Source organism: Onychomys torridus, chromosome 8 (genome assembly GCF_903995425.1).
Source record: "Onychomys torridus chromosome 8, mOncTor1.1, whole genome shotgun sequence".
NCBI lineage: Eukaryota > Metazoa > Chordata > Mammalia > Rodentia > Cricetidae > Onychomys > Onychomys torridus.
In genome coordinates, this window is record NC_050450.1 from 109,176,549 (window position 1) to 109,194,813 (window position 18,265).

The 18,265-nt window shown below is 44.0% G+C and overlaps 1 protein-coding gene across 7 annotated transcripts in view; it reads right to left on the minus strand.

The window, feature by feature from the left end:
• The window catches only part of Ogfod3 (2-oxoglutarate and iron dependent oxygenase domain containing 3), a 67,199-nt gene that overhangs the window by 45,007 nt on the left and 3,927 nt on the right, over positions 1-18,265 (minus strand). For all 7 annotated transcript variants that reach the window (XM_036196261.1, XM_036196257.1, XM_036196259.1 and 4 more), the window contains exons 3-7: positions 15,863-15,938; positions 14,893-14,935; positions 12,792-12,856; positions 12,249-12,305; positions 9,856-10,009 (exon numbers count right to left, since the gene is read on the minus strand). In XM_036196261.1, coding sequence (XP_036052154.1) covers positions 9,856-10,009; positions 12,249-12,305; positions 12,792-12,856; positions 14,893-14,935; positions 15,863-15,938 — 395 coding nt within the window. The remainder of the gene's footprint in view (positions 1-9,855; positions 10,010-12,248; positions 12,306-12,791; positions 12,857-14,892; positions 14,936-15,862; positions 15,939-18,265) is intronic.

Genomic DNA, 18,265 nt, shown 5'->3' on the forward strand with positions numbered 1-18,265 from the left:
ACAGAGGCTTATATTACTTACAAACTGTATAGTCTATGGCAGGCCTCTTGCTAGCTAGCTCTTATATCTTAAATTAACCCATTTCTATAAATCTATACTTTGCCACATGGCTTGTGGCTTACCAATACCTTTACATCTTGCTTTTCCTGGCAGCAGCTCGCAGCGTCTGCCTTGCCTCTCCTTTCTCTTCCTGTCTGTTTGGATTTCCCATCTGCCTCTAAGCTGCCTTGCCATAGGCCAAATGGCTTTATTTATCAACCAATCAGAGCAACACATATTCACAGTGTACAGAAAGACATCTACAGCAGTTAAGAATGCTGGCTGCTCTTCCAGAGAACCTGGGTTCAATTTCCAGCACCCACATGGTGGTTCACAGCCAACCGAAACTCTGGTGCACTATCTCCTGGCTTCTGTAGGCACCAGACACACATGCAGTACACAGACATACATTCAGACAAAACATACATATACACACAAGAAAATAAATTAATTTTTAAAAAGAAAACTTAAATTAGAAGAGAAGAGAGAATTTAGAAGTTCACATGAATTTATGGGTAACTGCTAATCGTATGAGCGGTACCCCCAGATTGGTGGGAAAACCACAGGTAACTTTAAAAATGGCCTCAGAGCAATTGACTCTTTATATGGAAAAGTAATAGACCTTTGCCATCATCAGACATGACATTTATTTCTTATAATTCCAAATGTATGGACATCAAGAATATAAAAAGAAAAATTTAGCAATATTAAAACTTTGTAACCCCAGCACATAGGAGAAGGATCATTGTAAGTTCAAGGACAGCCTGGGCTACACAGTGAGTTTAAGGCCAGCGTAGACTACAAAGTGAGAGTCTGCCTGAGAAATAGAGAGGGAGGGAAGAAAAGTGGTAGTGAGAGAGAGAAAACAGAGAAGCTTATAGGGAAATGTTTTTAAAACTTCCTTGGGCCGGCCGTGGTGGTACACGCCTTTAATCCCAGCACTGGTCTACAGAGCGAGATCCAGGGCAGGCACCAAAACTACACAGAGAAACCCTGTCTTGAAAACCTCCTTGGGTCAGTAGAATTTCTAATCTAGATTTCAGAACAATCCCTTATTCATTAGTACATCCACATATACCCAAGAGACTAATCCCTACAGAGGGAGTCACATGCCCTTCTGTTCCCAGTAGCAAAAACTGGACACAAACATTTGGTGACTATGAATGAAACGTGACACAGTCATAAGTAGAATATTCTTTACTGTTAAATATAACAGATTTGTATATTTGTATATTAGGGCTGGAGAGGTGGCTCAGAGGTTAAGAGCACTGACTGCTCTTCCAGAGGTCCTGAGTTCAATTCCCAGCAACCACATGGTGGCTCCCAACCATCTGTAATGAGATCTGGTGCCCCCTTCTGGCCTGCAGGCATATATCCAGGCCAGACACTGTATACATAATAAATAAATAAATAAAACCTTTAAAAAAATTTGTATATTAACCCAAAAGTGACTGCTGCTAGTACAAAGAGTGCTGGGAAGCACAGTAGTTAGACACTTTGGGGCCAGCTAGATGGCTCAGTGGGTGAAGATGCTCAAGGGCTGGTGCTGGGCTCAATCTCGAGCCCATGAAGAAGCACAGAAAAAATATCAACTTCAGAACGTTGTCCTCTGACCTCCACATATATGCCCACATGTACATGCACACATACATGCATGAACAATAATGATAATAAGTATTTTTAAAACATTATTTAAAGGATATTTCAGTATCTGCTATCTAGTTTCATTAAAAACAACAAAAAGGCTGGGCTGCAATGGTGCACACCTTTAATCCCAGCACTCAGGAGGCAGAGGCAAGCGGATCTCTGTGAGTTCAAGGCCAGCCTGAGCAACAGAATGAGTTCTAGGACAGCAGGGCTACACAGAGAAACCCTGTCTCAAAAAACAAAAAACAAAAAACAAACAAACAAAAACATACAATGATTCAGTGGGTAGGTTGAGTTCAATCCCTGGAAAGAACCAACTCTACAAAGTTGTCTTCTGAATTCTGCACATTCACCCTGGTAGACTAAGCCCCATAATAATAAATTAAATTACGTTTTAAAAAAGAGAGCATTACAGACTGATCGCAGGGTTCTGTGAATGAGACCACTAGCTTCAAGATCAAATTTGCCACCAACTGCTTAACAGAAAAGGAAACAACTTAGAAAAAAATGTGATTCTCTATAAATGACAAAACCTTCTATTTTATGCATTTGTTTTTGCATAAAAGTAGTTGGAGAGTCAGGTGGTGGTGGCACAGGCCTTTACCCTCAGCCCTCAGGAAGCAAAGGTAGGTGAATCTCTGAGTTCAAAGTCAGCTTGGTTGGTCTACAAAGCAAGTTCCAGGCTACACAGAGAAACCCTTTCTCGAAAAACAAAAAACAAAACAACAAAAAGAAGGTAGTTGGAGAAGAGATCCTAAAATCTGGCAATGGCCATTGTGTTAATTTGGGCAAGTGTCTTCTTATATTCTTTTTACTTTTGAACCTTGTAGGATACATTACTATTCAAATAACCAAACTTAAAATGAAGTACACTGGCTAGAAGTCATGCGGCATGGCACTCTGCAGAACACTGTAGCAGTCAGCCAAAAATCCACCTCGTTCTGGTTCACTGAATCATTTTTCCCCCAATACAGTGTCTTGCTATGTGGCTCTGACTGTCCTGGAACCCACTATACACCAGGCTGGGCAAAGCAAACATCTAATTAGGAAGCACAAGCTTCAGATGCTGCTTTGGTTCCCAAACAGACAGGTAGAATTTAGTCATGGGCCACAGGGATCTTGGAAGGCTTTAATTTAATCACTGCAGTCGCCACAATCTACCAGGCAGAAACAGAAACTGAAGAAAGGAGGCATGCTGGTGCTAGCCTGTGATTTCACTCCAAAGGTGGGGTAAGCACCACTGAGAATTCAATGTCAGTCTCAGTTTTACAGGAAGTTTAAGGCTAGGCTGGACTACCCAAAGACATAATCTCAAAACAAGCAAACAGAATTCTTCAATCTGAAAACCACATTGGATTGGATCTCAGCTGATGGAGAAGGAGGTACATAAAAGCCTTGGACAGAGGAATAGAGTACATCTGGAGGACAGAGAACTAGGGAAGTGGAGCCTTGGGAACATATCTAAAGTACTGATAGTCTGTTACCGAGTCCCATGAAAAGAAGAGAAAGGTTAGTGAGGAAAAATCTATTTAAAGACTCTCCAAATGTAGTAACTATGCTCATGATACCATTGAACAGTAACCAAGCATCAGAAAAACCATTTTAAAGCTCAAAAGCACTTAAAACTGTACATGGAGGGGTCTGAGAGATGGCTCAGTGGTTAAATGTGCTTGCTGCTCTCGTTGAAGACCTGAGTTTGGTTTCTAGCAGCATGCACATCAGTCACTTACAAGTGCGAGTAACTATAATCCTAGGGGATCTAAGTCCTCTTCCAGCCTCCACAGGCACCTGTAATCTTTCATGTATACACACATTTACACACACACACACACACACACACACACACACACACACACACTTAAAAATAACAATAAAAAACACTGCACACAGGGGCTGGAGAGATGGCTCAGCAGTTAAGAACGCTGGCTGCTCTTCCAGAACCCACATAGAAGCTCATAACCATCTGTATGTCCAGTTCCGGGGAGCTAATGCCTTTTTCTAACCTTCATGGGCATGAGGCATATATGTGGTACATATACACACATGTAAGCAAAACACTCATATACATAAAAAACAATAACAAAACACACAAAAATGCATACAGCGAAACATCACTGAGAGGCTGGGGTGTTCTCGCTGAATCAGAGCTTTCCTAGAATGCTTTAGGTCCTGGATTCCATCCCAAGCATCAAAAAAGAAAATAAGGAAATAAGAAAAAGCTGGCCAGGTATGGTGATGAATGTCTTTAGTTCCAGCACTTGTGAAACAGATACAGGAAGATCTCTGTGAGTTCAAGACCAGCTTGGTCTATATAATGAGTTCCAGGCTAGCCAAGCATACACAATGAGTCCCTGACTAAAAAAAAAAAAAAAAAAAAAAAAAAAAAAAAAGGAGAAGCTGGGTGGTGGAGGTGCACACCTTTAATCCCAGCACTCAGGAAGCAGAGACAGGCCAGTCTTCGTGAGTTTGAGGCCAGCCTGGTCTACAAAGCTGAGTTTCAGGACAGTCAGAGCTGATATACTAAGAAACCCTGTCTCAAAACAAAACGAAACAAAAAAGGAGAAAAAGATGTGTAGCAGATGAGCAAGGCAAGACACTGTAGGTGGGAAATCAGCAACTCTCACCGGAGGGGGTTACAGGTGACAGAGAAGCAAACAGTACCACAGTAGCCAGGACCATCCCCAGGCTGGAAGAACACACCAGGAGAGATAGGTGAGAGGTATGATTTTGGCAGCTAAGCTTCTAAAAGGGCAGACTTCACTGCAGGGCCAGAAGTCTCCTCAGTTTGTCATCTCTATACTGGTGCCCGCAAACCTACACTCACTCAAGAGGCCCCTCAGTCCATATTTCATGAAATAAGAAGTATGTTCAAGCTCCTACAAGAAGCACACCAGCGACCTCCTCATACAGATGTGATTTTGGGAGAATGCATGGGGTCTTGGAAAGCTCTGGGCTCTGACCATTGCTGCTGGGTCTATACAAAGGAGCTATGACAGAGCTTCAGAGTTCCTTCAGAGACCAGAAGCCAGGTATGACCACCATTTCTGAGTAGCTACTTGGAGGATCCTCAGAACATATTGCATGTGGCAGGTGCTACAAGGAGTTTCCAGTGCCCTGTATTGTAGGCAAGCACCTGCCACATGCAGAGCTGTTTCCAAGTGATGTCAGAGAGAATACTCACAAATCAGCATCTAGTTAATAAAGGTAACTAGTGAGATATGCCACGAAGACAGTGATATAAGACGTGTACAGAATTTCAATCACATTAGAATACTTTCCAGTCTGATGAGTCATTCAATTAGCAAGTCTGTGGTAAGAGATAAGAATAATGAGACTCCAAGGACCCACCTCCCTCCCACACCATCCTCAATTTCCCACTGTCTGCATCCTGAGTTTAAGGACAGAATCAAGTAATTGATCAGCACTGTCGGCACTATGAGAACAAGAGCCTAAGGAAGACACAAGGCCAACACCTCCTGAGCAAGTCCAAACCCTGCTCTCCCCTGCTGCTTCTGTGACCCAACCAGTCACCATAACAATGGTTATCTCCTAACAGGGGTAGAAATGTCCAGGAGTGAGCAGCAAGCCCTCAAATGTGAGCAGGCCAGTGAGGTGTGGAAAAAATATACCTGAAACTCAACAGGACATGATGCAAGACTTGTCTGTGGGTATCAGTCTCTGTTGGTGGATCTAGCTTGATGTCGTGAGCTGAGTGTTCCCCAATCCAGCATCAGCCCCCTAGGCTAATACCAAGGTAACATGTACCCTGTAAGCAAACAGGGCACTGACTCCAGTAGCTTCAGCAGTGAAACTCAAGTTAAAGAAAGCAAAGATGAGCTGGTGGTAGTGGTACATGCCTTTGATCCCAGGACTCTGGAAGCAGAGAAGTGTGATTTCAAAACCAGCCTGTTCTACAGAGCAAGTTCATGGACAGCCAGGGCTACATAGAGAGAAACCCTGTCTTGAAAAAGCAAAGATGAACCACAACAAGCATCAAAAGACCCAAGCAGAGCAAACAGCACCAGAAAGCATGAGAGGATACAGGATCCCTGCCCTGTTCTGACTCCTTAAAAACTTCAACCTACCCTCACATACTGCAAAGGACCCTCCTAAACCACATAGTTACCAGTTACCACACTCAAAGGGAAAAGTGGGGGCAGATTGTGGCATGGAAGGGATGACATTTCACTTTCTCATAATATCTTGGTGGCCACCTGGCACTGTTAGGAGATCTGCATGCTGGATAGGAGTGAGTCCTCACCAGCTGTCCACAGTACAGAGGGAAGACACTTTCATAGAGAAGGTTAATGTCAGTGACTGGAGATAACTGGCCTACAGGAGCTGAGAAATCTCAGCAGGGCTGAACTAACCAAGGCAGATAACAAGTGAGGAAATAGGAGATGAGAAGTGAGAGGACTCTTCATTCTCTTTTGCTCTGATTTCCATTTCTCAAAGACTGACACCCCAGGAATTTTCATTTGACCACCTGCAAAATAATAGTACCCACTTTATGAGAAACATCATTACGATTATTAAAATGGCTAATGAAGTATGCCCTAGAAGACCTGCCTACATGTGATCTACATAGTAATAAGGAGCGCTTTAATAAATGGTGTTGTTGTCTTTGTGTTATTTTGTGATAGTATCATGTAGCCCAGACTGGACTCAAAATCTCTGTGTTTAGTTCTATAGTCCATTTCTTAATTGGACTGTTGGGCATTTTGATGTCTAATTTCTTGAGTTCTTTATATATTCTGGATATCAGCCCTCTGTCAGATATGGGGTTGGTAAAGACCTTTTTCCATTCTATAGGCTGTCGCTTTGTCTTGTTGACCGTGTCCTTTGCTCTACAAAAGCTTCTCAGTTTCAACAGGTCCCATTGATTGATTGTTTCTCTCAGTGTCTGTGCTACTGGTGTTATATTTAGAAAGTGATCTCTGGTGCCAATGCGTTCAAGATTACTTCCTACTTTCTCTTCTATCAGGTTCAGAGTAACTGGATTTATGTTGAGGTCTTTGATCCACTTGGACTTAAGTTTTGTGCACGGTGACAGATATGGATCTATTTGCAGCCTTCTACACATTGACATCCAGTTATGCCAGCACCATTTGTTGAAGATGCTTTCTTTTTTCCATTGTACATTTTTTGGCTTCTTTGTCAAAAATTATATATTCATAGGTGTGCAGATTAATGTCAGGGTCTTCAATTCGATTCCATTGGTCCACATGTCGGGTTTTATGCCAGTTTACCAAGCTGTTTTTATTATGGTAGCTCTATAGTAGAGCTTGAGGTTGGGGATTGTGATGCCTCCAGAGGTTGTTTTATTGTACAGGATTCTTTTGGCTATCCTGGGTTTTTCGTTTTTCCATATGAAGTTGAGTATTATTCTTTCCAGATCGGTGAAGAATTGTGTTGGTATTTGATGGGGATTGCATTGAATCTGTAGATTGCTTTTGGTAAGATCGCCATTTTTACTATGTCAATCCTACCTATCCATGAGCATGGGAAAACTAAACAGAGAATTCTCAACAGAGGAAGTTCAAATGGCTGAAAGACATTTAAGGAATTGCGCAACATCCCTAATTATCCAGGAAATGCAAATCAAAATGACTCTGAGATACTACCTTACACCTGTCAGAATGGCTAAGATCAAAAACACAGAAGACAGCTTATGCTGGAGAGGATGTGGAGCAAGGGGAACTCTCCTCCACTGCTGGTGGGAAAGCAAGCTTGTACAGCCACTTTGGAAATCAATATGGTGCTTCCTTAGAAAATTGGGAATCAATCTCCCCCAAGACCCAGCTGTAGCACTCTTGGGCATATACCCAAGGAATGCTCAATCATACCACAAGGGCATTTGCTCAGCTATGTTCATAGCAGCATTGTTTGTAATAGCCAGAACCTGGAAACAACCTAGATGCCCTTCAACTGAAGAATGGATAAGGAAAATATGGTACATATACACAATGGAGTACTACTCAGCAGAGAAAAACAATGACATCATGAGGTTTGCAGGCAAATGGATGGATCTAGAAAAACATCATTCTGAGTGAGGTAACCCAGACTCAGAAGGACAAACATGGTATGTACTCACTCATAGGAGGATACTAGATGTAAAACAAAGATGACTAGACTGCTACACAACTCCAGGGAGGCTACCTAGAAAATGGGACCCTAGGAAAGACACAAGGATTGCCCAGTGACAGAGAAATGGATGAGATCTACATGAACAACCTGGACGACAGTGGGAGTAATGAAGGGCAAGGTTTGAGGGAAGAAAGCTTAGGGGAGCAGGAGATCCCAGCTGGATCAAGAACAGAAAGGGAGAACGAGGAATAACAGACCATGGTAAATGATGACCACATGAGAACAGGAATAGGCAGAGTGCTAGAGAGGTCCCCAGAAATCCACAATGATGCATCCTCTGTAGACTGCTGGCAATGGTAGAGAGAAAGCCTGATCTGACCTAGTCTGGTGATCACATGGCCAAGCACCCTAATGGTCGTGCTGGAACTCTCATCCAATAACTGATGGAAGTGGATGCAGAGATCCTCGGCCAGGCCCCAGGTGGAGCTCCAGGAGTCCAGTTGTCGAGAAAGAGGAGGGACTGCAGGAGTGTGAATTGTTGAGACCAGGATTGGAGAGGCACAGGGACAAATAGCCAAACGAATGGAAGCACATGAATTATGAACCAACGGCTGTGGAGCCCCCAGCTGGATCAGGCCCTCTGGATAAGTGAGACAGTTGAGTGGCTTGGACTGTTTGGGAGGCATCCAGACTGTGGGACCCAGACCTGTCCTTAGTGCCTGAGCTGGCTGTTTGGAACCTTGGGCTTACACAGGGACACTTTGCTCAGCCTGGAAAGAGGGGACTCGACCTGCCTGTACTGAGTCCACCAAGTTTAAATGAATCCCCAGGGGAGTCTTGGCCCTGTAGGAGATGGGAATGGAGGGGAGGGGATGGGGGGAAGGTGGTGGTGGGAGGGAGGAGGACAGGGAAACCCATGGCTGATATGTAAAATTAAAACACAAATATAATTTTAAAAAAATCTCTATGCGGCTGAAAGTAATCCTGAATTCCTGGTACTCTGCTTTTCTACCTCCCAGGTGCTAGGGTTACAGGTTTGCATCATCTTGTCCAGTTTACATGATGCTGGGGACTGAATCCTGGGCCTCATTCTTGCTAGACAAGTATTCTATCAACTGGGTCACATCCCTGCATGAACATTTTAATCGCTAGTAGTACTACCTTCTCCAGCAGCAAGTCTGTCCAGTGTACCTAAAATGGACTCTTCTTCAAGAACAAAATTCTGTGGATAAGAAGCCAGGCAGCTGTGGCACATGCCTTTAATTCCAGCACGCGAGAGGCCGAGATAGGTGGATCTTTGAGTTTGAGGCCAGCCTGGTCTACAGAGTGAGTTCCAGGACAGCCACGGCTACACAGAGAAACCCTGTCTTGAAAAAAAATAAAAAGAGAGAAAGAGAAAAGAAAAGAAGAAAGGAGAAGTATGCCAGTATAAACTTTCCCTAATGTCTGAACATGGCTGCAGATCAAGCAGCTTCAAAGCTCCCACATCACATTCACAGTGACTACTGAGGCTCCTGACACCAACTCTCCTCAAGTGCATCTTGTCTTCAGACTTCATCAATAAACTTTCTAACTTTGTTTCCCTCTTACTCATCCTGAATTCTCTTCTGTGACAGAGGTCAAGAACACAAGTGAACCTCCAGGGCTTCTTGCTGCTGCTAGTGACAAGGTCTCAGGGAAGAGACAAAGGAAAAATAAAAAAAAATAAAAAAAAAAAAAAAGGAAAAACACTGTGATGGAAGGAGGACATCCTGTGGGGATGCAGAGACCTGGGCCAGAGAAGTAACAAAAGAGACCCTGGGCTTACACAGTCCAATCAGAAAGACTGTACACGAATTTGGGAACAAGAGAAGAACAAAGGACACCACAAGGTCCATGGTGCTCCCCAGCAGCCACCAAACCTTTTATTCAAACCCTTGACACCTACAAAACTAATCCTATTTCCTTAAGTGCATCAACTAATTTAGAGTGCACCCTAGAACCCCAGGAAGAAGTCTAAAATAGTGCAGAGAGATGTTGCAGAGCAGATGCATAGAATTCTAGTCACAGACAAGAGAAAGAACCCACTTACCAAATGCTTACCTTGTCCACGTGTGCATGCCAATACTCATCATGAGCTGTCTGGGCTTCTGTGCTATTTATTCGGGAGAAGAATGTGGGCTTTGTCAGATACAACGAGGATGCGCTGATGCCAAAGGCTTCAGCAATGGTGACCTGGACCTTCTGCCGCACATCCCTGAAGAGGACACAGTGGATCAATCTGATATTTTTGGAAATTTTAATTATTTTAAATGTTTATTAAACTGAAACTGATTGGGATATTCATTTCACTTTTCCTCATAACTGCAAATCTCCACTTAACTCCTAAACTGAACAGAAAATAGCAGATCTTTGGATAAAATAAGTAGTTAGTGTTTTCCACCTTTAATTCTCTTGTATACCATCTGCAGGTAGCAACATCTGTAAGGAGCATTCCTGTGGCTGCAATGATCTTCATGCTTGCTGTTGTGACAGTCACCTTGACTGTCACCCAGAAACACAAGTTTTGTGTTCCACTGTGCTGGCTTCCGGTTGTCCAGGAGTCCACACTTGTCTAGATTCCATGTGTGGAGGGAAGACCGTGCAGAAAGTACTCTCTGCTCTCTGTAGTTCAAGGAAGTGTTGATGCTCAAGAAGAACATAAAGCTCACTTTTGTTTTCCTGTCGCATTAGATATCTTTTGGGTTGTGTTTTGTTTTTTTGGAAGGATTGGTTTTGTTGTTGTATTGGTTTGGTTTGGTTTTTTTGTGACAAGGTTTCACTGTGCAGCCCTGGCCATCCTAGAACTTGTTCTGTAGACCAGGCTGGCCTTGAACTCAGAGGTCTGTCTGTTGCTGCCTCCTGAGTGTTGGGATTAAAGGCATGGTCTACCACCACCTAGCATTTTTTTTAATCTTATAAATTGTGGAACTTACAATGTTAAAATATCACAGACCCTTTCTATTTAAGCCAGTGTGTACATAGTAGGAATAAACATAAACTAGTGAGGGCTAGGAGCACAACTGGTCAGCTGGGGACAGTTATGGGCTAGGTCCCACGTCTTGAGAGTACCATGGAGTGGAGCTACATGCAAGGTAGGACCCTCAAAGTTGCTGCAAAGCTCCTGATGGCTCCATTCCACCTGCAACAGTGAACTTAAAGGATGATAAATGTATTGTGACTTGCTGTTACCACTACCAGGTATGCAGTGTTAGTCAAACCCTTCACCTGCTCTCTGGACCAGAACATAGGCTTTGTTCAGCAGCTGTTTCCCTGGGAACATAACAAGGGTGAAGTATCAGCCATGTTTCCAGGCAACATGGCTGATGAGATGATTTCTGATCATCAGAGATGGGTAGGCACAAGGCTACAAAGGGCAATAGGAACTTGATGCCATGTTCAGTGTCTTGGCTGCTTCAACACAAACTAGTAGGTGATAAAATTCAACACACACATGCTCACACATGGTTACAGGTAAAGCCTGAAATTCTGAACAAGATCAGAGTGCTGTACTAGTGCCCTTTCTGGTGAGTGATATCATACTGCAGTTAGGCAACATTAGTAACAAGACTAACTAAACAGATACTGTATATAATCTCCCTGGACTATTTCCTATGCTATAATACTTATTCTTTTTTGATAATTTTATTTTTATGTATGTGCACCAGTGTCTTGCCTGCATGCATGTCTGTGTGAAGGTATCAGATCCTCTGGAACTGGAGTTACAGACAGTCGTGAGCTGTTATGTGGGGTCTGAGAATTGAACCTGGGTCCTGCTGTGGAATAATCTTTGTACACTGTAAATATGTATTACTCTTATTGGCTAATAAAGAGTTAACTGGCTTATAGCTGGACAGGAGAGCCAGACTAGGAGAATTATGGAAGAACAAGGGCGGAATCAGAGGAGACAGAGGGAGCAAGACATGCTGGAGGACAGGTAAAGCCACATGCCACGTGGCAATATGTAGATTAATAGAAATGGGTTCATTTAAATTGTAAGAGCTAGTTAGTCATAAGCCTGAGCTACTGGCCAAGCCTTATAATTAATATTAAGTGTCAGTTATTTGGAAACTAGCAGGAAAAGAAAAGTCCATCTACAGAGTTCTCTGGAAGAGCAACCAGTTCTCTTCATGGCTAAGCCATCTCTCTAGCCTCCTGTAATACACATCTTAATAACCTTTAAATAAAAGCTTTAATTAAAAAAATTCCCCAGATAGGCAAGATGCCTCTGGGAGAGGACTGAGCAAGAATCATGTGACAAGTGCTGGGCTGTGACCAGTAGCAGAATATGTCTGCTACGGGACCAAGAGGGCTTAGAAGTATTAAGGGAGCTGCCCATCTACCCAGAGACAAGCTGAGCTTCGTCTACATTCATAGGTCTCAATCCCTCATACAGGAGCCATTACCCTGGTCTGATAATGACAGGACATCAGAGAGCCAGTCTTTATCTTCCTTACCTATATAACTGGAAGTCCTCCTCAGAGAAGATATTTTGTACTTTATCACCAAAATATCTGTGAAATAATAAATAACATTAGCAGATATAGCATGTTACTAATCTTTTCCTTGCCTTAAAAAAAAAAAAAAAAAAAAAACAACCAAAAAACCAGGGTCTCACTCTATAGCTCAGACTGATCTTCAACTTGGGATAATCCTCCTACTTCAGATGACAGGCATAACCCACCACATCCAGCTTCCTTGTTCCCTTTAATCAGTCTTTCCTCAAGCTAACCAGCAAGTCTCTAAAAGCAGAGCTGTCATATCATGAGAGTTATCCATTTCTACAATAATAACTATGTTACAGAGAAGGAAAGGGACAGAAAGTGAGAAGGATGGAGAAGAAAGGAAGATCGAGGGAGGAAGAGATACTGGCAGTTGACAGAACAATGACAATGAGGATGAGAACTCTCTTAGATCTCTCTCTAGCCCTTGAAGAACATCCATGCAGCTGCCAGGCGCCCACCTGCATCCTGCCTCTTCCACTTCCTCCAGCCTCTCACCTGTACAGGTTCACAAAATGCTTCCCAACAGACAGGGCCCCCGAGTGCAAGTCCAGGATAGATGCCTGAAAAAGACATATGTGTGAAACAAGTGATGGTTGCTTCACCAGCCAAAGTTGAGCCCCAGGTACCACAATCCACTGTACAAACACTTTACTTCTGGCACCTTAAAACCCTGCCTTGTTCACTGTCTGCCTGGACAGAGGTGTCTCTTTCTGCTGGCCAAAGAAGGAAACCAAACTTTTTGCCCTAACACTTTCAGAAACAGTCCCTAGACACATCTGGGAATTATGGTGAGTCACAGTCTACCCTGTTGACTCCCGCTTTCCTTCCCTCCACTAGGTCTGTCAAGGTAAAAAAATTACCACACAATTCTGTCTATGTGTGAAGTGTGCAATGTGACTAGTTTCTGCATAAGTGTACATTTCTGCATGTACACCAACTACACCCTTTTGTGATCTCTGCTCTCTACCAGCCCATTCTGGACAACTGAAGATCTACTTTCTTTCTTTTTTTTTTTTTTTCCGAGACAGGGTTTCTCTGTGTAGCTTTGCGCCTTTCCTGGAACTTGGTAGCCCAAGCTGGCCTCAAACTCACAGAGATCCGCCTGCCTCTGCCTCCTGAGTGCTGGGATTAAAGGCGTGTGCCACTACCGCCTGGCGAAGATCTACTTTCTTAGGAAGCTGGCTGTGTCCTGTTGAGGTGGAGGAATGGCAGGTAGATCCTGTGATATGCTTTTTCCTTTAGCATAACTCACATTGTTTATCCCAGCTAAGCACTGAGGCTATCCCACTGCATGGATGTACCAAACCTGCTGGCCTATCCCTGTGATGGTTTTGGGTTTTTCTGTGTATGTTGGCCACAGATGCATGTGGGCATGTTCTTGGGGCTCCCAGTTAAACAGTCTATATGGAACTACACATCGGTAACATTTAAGAAATGTTTTCTGATCCTCACCTCCCACCTTTGAGTCTTTCCCTGCATCCCAAGAGGAAAGCAGCCACCAACATGGACCATTTTACCCCATGCATAGCCAGAAGTAACAGACTCCAGGCCCCTTTCCCAAAGACATTAGCTCTGCAGACTTGATTTGCACTTACCACAGACTACAATGCAAAGCAATTGACAAACTACAGAGAGAGAGAAACCCATCCTCAGATATTTTCTCATACTAATTAGAAATCAAGTGAGAATCCACACCAATACCAAGGTCCCAGTGACCACCATCCACCTGTCCATTTGCAGAGGTGTGGCTAGCCCAGTTTATTCCTGTGGCCGCACTAACACAGAATGGGGACTTCCAGCTGTACAAGTTCATTCTCCCACCTCTGAGAAGTCTAGAATCAAGGTGGCTCAGGGACACTCCTTGGTTTGTGGCCTAAGCTCTCGGGCATGGTCCTTTCTTGTCCTTCAGCATCTGTGGCCCCTGGCTTTCTTTGGTTTGTAGCCACATCACCCCACTTTCTACCTCCATCCATCCTCACATAGGCTTTCTCCTCTCTTTAAGTTTTCCTTTGGCTCTCTCTTAGACAGACACCTGTGCTTGGACTTGGGGCTCCTGATAAGGACTTTTCCTCAATTACAACTACAAAAATCCCATTTCCAAATTATATCATAGGTTCCACATGGACACACCATCCTATTCTTTGTATGATCTACCCTTGGGCAAAGGGTGACAGGCCTCTGCTGGACTCTTGCAGTGAGATCCATCTAAGCATCTTGAGGGGCTTTGCCTTTCCCAGTAGCCACCTGCCTACCAGGCTTCTGACTCCTTTGTCAGTTCCCTCTCCCCTTCTCTCACCCTTCCCCCACCCTCCCTGTCCCTATCCAGAGTGTCTAAAGTGCCAGTGTGACCTGAAGACAGCCTGAAGAGGGGGCCATGTGTGACTTAACATACACTCTTCCCAAGAGGGATATATTTTATGCTCAGTAGGCAGAAGGAACACCAGCCACTGTCTGAGAAACACCATGGACATATCAGCCCATGCCTGTGGTGAGGAACAGAGGGGACCCTGTGTGTCCAACACTTTCTTCTTCCCTTCCAAGGAGAACAAACTTAAAGTGTATCAAGAAAATGGGAACAGGAACCATGTCAACTCACCCCTCCATCAGATCCACCTAGAGAGAGTCCCTTCTCTGCTATTCTGTAGGTGAGAAAACACCTTTAAGTCAGAATTTGGTTGACAGCATTATCCATAAAGTATATCAATCAGTGTCATAGTGCCTTGTTTATAGGTTCTGCTAGTTTAACATTTATGATGGAAACTCAAAACTGTAACTTTCAAAGCTGAGGATACATCATCCTCTTGCTACTGACACGTGGCCTGCTTGGAAACCATTGGCCTAATTTCTGACCACAGCAAAGGTGCATCTTAGTTTGTCTGTGACCTGACAGTTCCCAGGTTGATGGAAATTTTGGTAATCACAGTTCAGACTGTAAAAGAACCACCCCAGTAAGAGGGCTACCTTACTGAAGAGCTTTGACAGGAACACTCACCTCTCAGTAAAGCTTTAATAATACTCAGGTTTGGCAGAGATACAGGATGAGGGTAGGGAGGAGACAGAGAATAGACTCCCTGCTGGGCACTGGAGCAGGACCAGCATGAGGATGGAGGAGAATGGGACTCAAAGGCCAAATGAAGGGCCACATGTTGAGTCTGAACAGCTAGTCAGAAAACTAAATCCTTCTTTTTAAGATCTTGTTTTTAAAATCCTCACAAAGAAAACTCCAGCACCAGCTGCTTCTGAGCTAGCATTCATGAACCACAGAGAGGTAAAATATTATCTAGTGGTTGTCAGCTGAGGCTGGAGGCCTTGTTTCCATAGCATACAAGCTTCCTGGAGGGGAAGCTGGGCTCTAGACTACTCAATCAGCAAAAAACATTGCTAAGGTCACAGCATTTCCTCAAATGAAGCAGGAAACCGGAAGCCTGCCCTCCGGTTCCCAAAAGCCTTGGGGATGATCCACAGAACTATAAGAGTTCTCTCCACTCTGTTGCTGCCCTGGCTCACTCCCCATTCACTGCTATAACCGTATATGCCCTAGGCAAAGTACAGAGATGCATGAGTACCTGCGAATCTGCTCCGCCTCCTCCCTGGTAATCACCATGTCAGTGACACCTCTGCCACACTTCCTGGGAGTACAGCCTGGAGGGTGAGAGTCAATGGGAAATGCTGACTACCAAAGCCACTGCCCCAAGATCATGGTTGAGCTGGCAAAGCCGTCCACCATGACTAGGGGGCCACTTTGGCTAGTACACCTAGTTAAAAGTCAACTTCAGATAAACAATGGTAACTTTTCACCAGAACTGTGCCCTGTGCACAACCTCAGAGCTCACACCTCCTCCTCCCCAGATGTCCTGGGTTTCCCACATATTCACACTGGATAGGCTGATTCTGACACCAGTCATTGTTCCCAAACCCTAGGAAAAGAAGGAAGCCTCCAGACACTGCATTGACATTTTGGTTTTGCTTTGTCTTGTTTGTGGGATATATTGTCTCACTATGTAGTTGAGGCTGCCTCAAAATTTGAGAACTTCATACCTCAGTCTCGTAGTTCTGAAATTACAGGCCTATGCTAGCATATTAACAATTGGCAACACTCCTTATCTTGCTTGCTGGTTTGAACACTTTTAAATACTCATTGGAAAGTTCTGGCATACCCCAAGCTGAACCTGTTATTCTGGTCACTATCCCTCTCCAGGACCACAGCACCTGCCTGCCATACTCATCTCTGTACCTCCTTCCACCTTGGTGTCATGCAGACACTGAGAGGAAGGAAGTCAGAAGCAGCTTAGATGGGGAGAGGGTGAGTGCAATGGAGTTCAGGGTTATGGGAGAGATGGCCAGAATGGAGTAGAGCATCAGCGGCAAGCTTAGCAAACAACCAGTTCCTGTATTCTGGCAGCAAAGGGTGGTCTGTTCCCTTGCCCCAAGTGAGCTGTGTAATGCTCTTACTGATGAGATGGGATTTTAAACTCTGGGGAATCTTCCTGCAAGATATGCAAACTCTGGCTGGGAAACTGCCATTTATAGTTTGTGTGTGTGTGTGTGTGTGTGTGTGTGTGTGTGTGTGTGTGTGTGTGTGTTTTATAAATTAAGATGTTTGAAGGAAAAAGTCCTAGGTCAGATCATCCAACACACCAGAAACATGTTTATTTTACTGACTGCTGAAGGGGGAAATAATGATGAACCTTTGTCCTTGGCCACCCAGGCCACAAAGTGCTTCCCTGCTGTCTCCCATGTGGCTAAGTGCTGAGTCTTGCGCATAACAACAGTGCCCCTTTGTGGAAGAATATAGACTCTTTTCATCATTGGAGTCCAAAACATTATTTTGAATAAAAAGTAAACCATCCTGTTGTGGAATATTAGTTTAAGATGTGTTACATTTGTTTATGCTGTGGAATATTTGTTTAATGACGCAAAGATGTGTTGCATTTTTTTTTCCAGAGCTGAGGACCAAACCCAGGGCCTTGCGCTTGCTAGGCAAGCGCTCTACCACTGAGCTAAATCCCCAACCCCCGTGTTGCATTCTTTTACATTGCATTTGTTTAATTCTATAAAACTGTGTTAATTTGCCTTCCTAAAACACCTAATTGGTCTAATAAAGAGCTGAATAGCCAACAGCTAGCCAGAATAGGGATAGGCAGGGCTGGCAGGCAGAGAGAATAAATAAAAAATGAAGAGAAGGTCGGGCGGCAGTGGCGCACACCTTTAATCCCAGCACTGGGGAGGCAGAGTCAGGCAGATCTCTGTGAGTTTGAGGCCAGCCTGGTCTACAGAGTGAGATGCAGGACAGGCTCCAAAGCTACACAAAGAAACCCTGTCTCGGGGGAAAAAAAAAGAAAGAAAGAAAGAAAGAAAGAAAGAAAGAAAGAAAGAAAGAAAGAAAGAAAAGAAAGGAAGAGGGGAGAGAGAGAGAGAAGGAGTTGAGGAGGACACCAGGGGCCAGTCACCCAGCACACGGTCAGCCATGGAGTAAGAAGGAAAGAAAGGTATATAAAATGGAGAAAGGTGAAAGCCCAGAGGCAAAATGCAGAAGAGAAACATGTTAAGTGTTAAGAAAAATGGTTAGGGGGCTGGAGAGATGGATCAGTGGTTAAGAGCACTGACTGCTCTTCCAGAGAACCCAGATTCAATTCCCAGAACCCACATGGCAGCTCACAACTGTCTAACTCTTGTTTCAGGGGATCCCACACATATATTCAAGCATATATTCAAGCAAAACACCAACACACGTAAAATACAAATAAATAAATTATTTTAAAAAAAAGAAGCCGGGCGGTGGTGGCGCACACCTTTAAAGCCCAGCACTCGGGAGGCAGAGCCAGGCGAATCTTTGTGAGTTTGAGGCCAGCCTGGTCTACAGAGTGAGATCCAGGAAAGGCGCAAAGCTACACAGAGAAACCCTGTCTCGAAAAACCAGAAAAAAAAAAAAAAAAAGAAGAAGAAGAAGAAGAAAGTGGGTTGGGGAT